This window comes from Thamnophis sirtalis, unplaced genomic scaffold (genome assembly GCF_051295495.1).
Source record: "Thamnophis sirtalis isolate CommonGarterSnake01/CBP01778 unplaced genomic scaffold, rThaSir2_p1.2 scaffold_2, whole genome shotgun sequence".
Lineage (NCBI taxonomy): Eukaryota > Metazoa > Chordata > Lepidosauria > Squamata > Natricidae > Thamnophis > Thamnophis sirtalis.
Genome location: NW_028261382.1, coordinates 101,541,253 through 101,544,871, shown reverse-complemented (window position 1 = coordinate 101,544,871; position 3,619 = coordinate 101,541,253). Strand labels below are relative to the sequence as shown.

Here is a 3,619-nt window from a genome sequence, read left to right as displayed (position 1 = left end):
GATATAGATATAGATATAGATATAGATATAGATATAGATATAGATATAGATATAGATATAGATATAGATATAGATATAGATATAGATATAGATATAGATATAGATATCTCTTTCAATGTGCTAATTTCTATGCAATGCATCTTATATCTATTTGTGTACATATATTCCTCTTATAACTATTATTCTGTACTATTTTATATACAATATATCTTAATTTCCCCTCCGCTTTGGTTACAGGAAAAAAAAAACCATAATTACTTTTATTTCTACCTGGAAACCACTTCTGGACTTTATGCTTAAGGTGGAGGGGGAAAATGAAAGTTTGATTTTGGGGTTTACCCATGAGGTTTATAGCCGAGGTGGTGCAGTGGTTAGGGTGCAGCACTGCAGGCCACTTCAGCTGACTGTTATCTGCAGTTCGGTGGTTCTAATCTCACCGGCTCAGGGTTGACTCAGCCTTCCATCCTTCTGAGGTGGGTAAAATGAGGACCCAGACTGTGGGGGGCGATACGCTGACTCTGTAAACCGCTTAGAGAGGGCTGAAAGCCCTACGAAGCGGTATATGTCTAACTGCTATTGCTATTGCTATTATTATTATAAGAATGGCTGGTGTATACGTATACGTTATATATCTATACCTATCTGTACCTACACCTACACCTATACCTATACCTACCTACCTACCTATCTATGCATAATATATGTAAAAGTAAAAAGTTGAGGTTTGATGCAATTATCTTATTCTACTGCACCAAAAGGAGTCGGAATTCAAAGCTATTTTTTTCTTTTTTCCCTATTCTTTTCTCCACTTTTCCCTCCTTATTTTTCCTACTTTTTTCCTTTCTATTTTTGTATTTTATATTATATAAACGAGAGAGAGAGAGAGAGAGAGAGAGAGAGAGGCAGACAGACAGACAGACAGACAGACAGACACGGAGACCCTCCCTCCCCAGGCTGCCCTCTCTTAATTTCAACCCCCAACCCATTTCTTTCATCCAAGTGAAACTTCCTCCTGTGGTCTGCCTGCTAACCCCGCAGCCCCCACCCTGCCTTATCCGGTCTCAGTTTTTCCGACTAACTCATTTCCAAAAAGCCCCGAAAACGTTCAAAAGCAGAAGTTTCTGCGCGTTGCAGCTTCCTCCATCTCGGTGCTTCTGCCTGTGAACTCTATTTAGTAACCCCGGATAGGGGTGAACAGAGTCCCCCAAATTTGGGGCTGTCGCAGATTAAGAGAACGCTCATTCTATATGTATATATATATATATATATATATATATAGGGTCTTTCATAAGCAGGAATTTCCTGGCGGTGAGAACAATTAACCAGGGGAACAGCTTGCCACCAGAAGTTGTGAATGCTCCAACACTGGAAGTTTTTAAGAAGAGGTTGGACAACCATTTGTCTGGAATGATATAAGGTTTTCTACAGGGGGTTGGACTAGAAGACCTCCAAGGTCCCTTCCAGCTCTTGTTATTCTGTTAAGAATGATTGCAGAAATTGGGTATGTCTAGTTTAATGAAAATCAGGACTAGGGGTGACCTGATAGCAGCCTTCCACTATTTGAGGGGCTGCCAGAAAGAGGAGGGGGTCAGCCTATTTTCCAAAGCATCAGAAGGCGAGACAAGAAACAACGGATGGAAACTAATCAAGGAGAGAAGCAACTTAAAAGGAGAAATATCCTGAATGTGAGAACAACGAACCAGTGGAACAGAAGTTGCCACCAGAAGTTGTGGGTGCTCCAATACTGGAGGTTTTAAAGAAGAAATCGGACAGTGGTTCGTCTGAAGTGATATAGGGTTTTCCTGCCCGAACAGGGGGTTGGACTAGAAGACCTCCCAGGTCCCTTCCGACTCTGTCATTCTGTATTCTTTTGGAACGGCCAAGCAGATGGAGCGGTCTGAAGACAGGTTGCCCAGGGCAGTGGCTCGCCTGGGCTCGCCTGGGCTGGAGAAGCTAAGAAATTGGGGGTGGGGGGCTGTCGGGGTCAGCAAAGCCATGCCAAAGTCCCCCTCCCCGCTTCTCTTCTCCTTCACCCTCTTCCTCCCCCTCCTGCAGCGGCTGCCGCGGCTGCCGTCAGCCTTCCCGCCTGGCGCCCCAGCCCTTTGCACCCACGCTGGAGTTTGACCCAGGGTTTTCCAGCTGCCAGGGAGACCCCGCCCGCCTGCTACCCCCACTCTACCTTTTCACACGGCACCGCGGAGCACTGCACCCGGGACCTTGCGATATTTAACAGGGCATCCACGGAGCGACGGGGCAGAACGCCCTCGCGGCTGCCGGACAGGAGAGTCCAGAGTTCCTGCAGCGCTGGTTCCTGGGGGGGTCCTGGCACGGCAGCCCCCAGCAGGCAGTGGAGCATCATCAGGCTCCCGAGGATGAGGCGCATGGCTGGGCAGGAAGGCTCGGTTTGCTGCCAGGGGTGTTCTCCTTCGCCCAGGGAAGTTTGGAGCAGGTGCCCGAGCGCTGAAGTCTGCGGCTCAGGTGATTGGCTCAGGATGGGATTGCCCCAGGTTAACCATTCCACAAAACCTGTCTGGCTCCGCAGGTTCTCCAGCCCAGATTGGAGGGCAGGTCCTGGCCAGGGGGGGGAGCAGGCGAGGTGGGGCCAGGAGGGCCAGGAGCAAGGAGGCTGGGCAGCCGGGAGGAAGGGAAGGCGCCCGGGCTCTTGCCTAACCCTGTGAGCTCATCCCGTGGGGAGGGGAGGGGGGGACGGGCAAGGGGTGCCGGGCTCTTACCTAACCCCGCTTGCTGTGGGCGGGCAGGGAAATCCCTTGGCAAGTCGGGCTGAGTCACCCCTGCGCTTTTGGGGACGGGGGTCTTTAGAAGAACTGTTGGGTCATTAAAAGGATTGGCAAAATTCGGGGGTCAGTTGTGGGTGGGAAGCAGCTGGGGGACTGGCCTCACCCTGGCTTCCAACATCGGAAGTTTTGAAGAAGAGATTGGGGAGCCATTGAAGTGAAACGGTCTAGGGCTTCCTGCCTGAGCAGGGGGTAGGACTAGAAGACCTCCAAGGTCCCTTCCAGACCTGTCATTCTGTTATTCTGTCTCCTGCTTTTAGGAGGGGGCTGGATTAGAAGACCTCTAAGGTCCCTTCCAGCCCTGTCATTCTATGATTCTGTAAGGGTCTCCTCCTTTTAGGAGGGGGCTGGACTAGAAGACCTCCAAGGTCCCTTCCAAACCTGTCATTCTGTTATTTTGTCTCCTGCTTTTAGGAGGGGGCTGGACTAGAAGACCTCTAAGGTCCCTTCCAGCCCTGTTATTCTATGATTCTGTAAGGGTCTCCTGCTTTTAGGAGGGGGCTGGACTAGAAGACCTCTAAGGTCCCTTCTAACCCTGTTATTCTATGATTCTGTCTCCTGCTTTTAGGAGGGGGTTGGACTAGAAGACCTCTAAGGTCCCTTCCAGCCCTGTCATTCTATGATTCTGTAAGGGTCTCCTGCTTTTGGGAGGGGGCTGGACTAGAAGACCTCTAAGGTCCTTTCCAACCCTGTTATTCTATGATTCTGTAAGGGTCTCCTCTTTTTAGGAGGGGGCTGGACTAGAAGACCTCTAAGGTCCCTTCCAACCCTGTCATTCTATGATTCTGTCTCCTGCTTTTAGGAGGGGGCTGGACTAGAAGACC

General features: G+C 49.7%; 1 protein-coding gene across 1 annotated transcript in view; it reads right to left on the bottom strand.

Moving 5' to 3' along the window:
• Positions 1–2,606, bottom strand: part of SLC39A4 (solute carrier family 39 member 4) — a 26,275-nt gene extending 23,669 nt beyond the window's left edge. The window contains exon 1 of the mRNA XM_087706604.1: positions 2,180–2,606. Within this exon, the coding sequence (XP_087562730.1) occupies positions 2,180–2,383 (204 nt within the window). The 5' untranslated portion in view covers positions 2,384–2,606. The remainder of the gene's footprint in view (positions 1–2,179) is intronic.
• Positions 2,607–3,619: the final 1,013 nt, after the last annotated feature.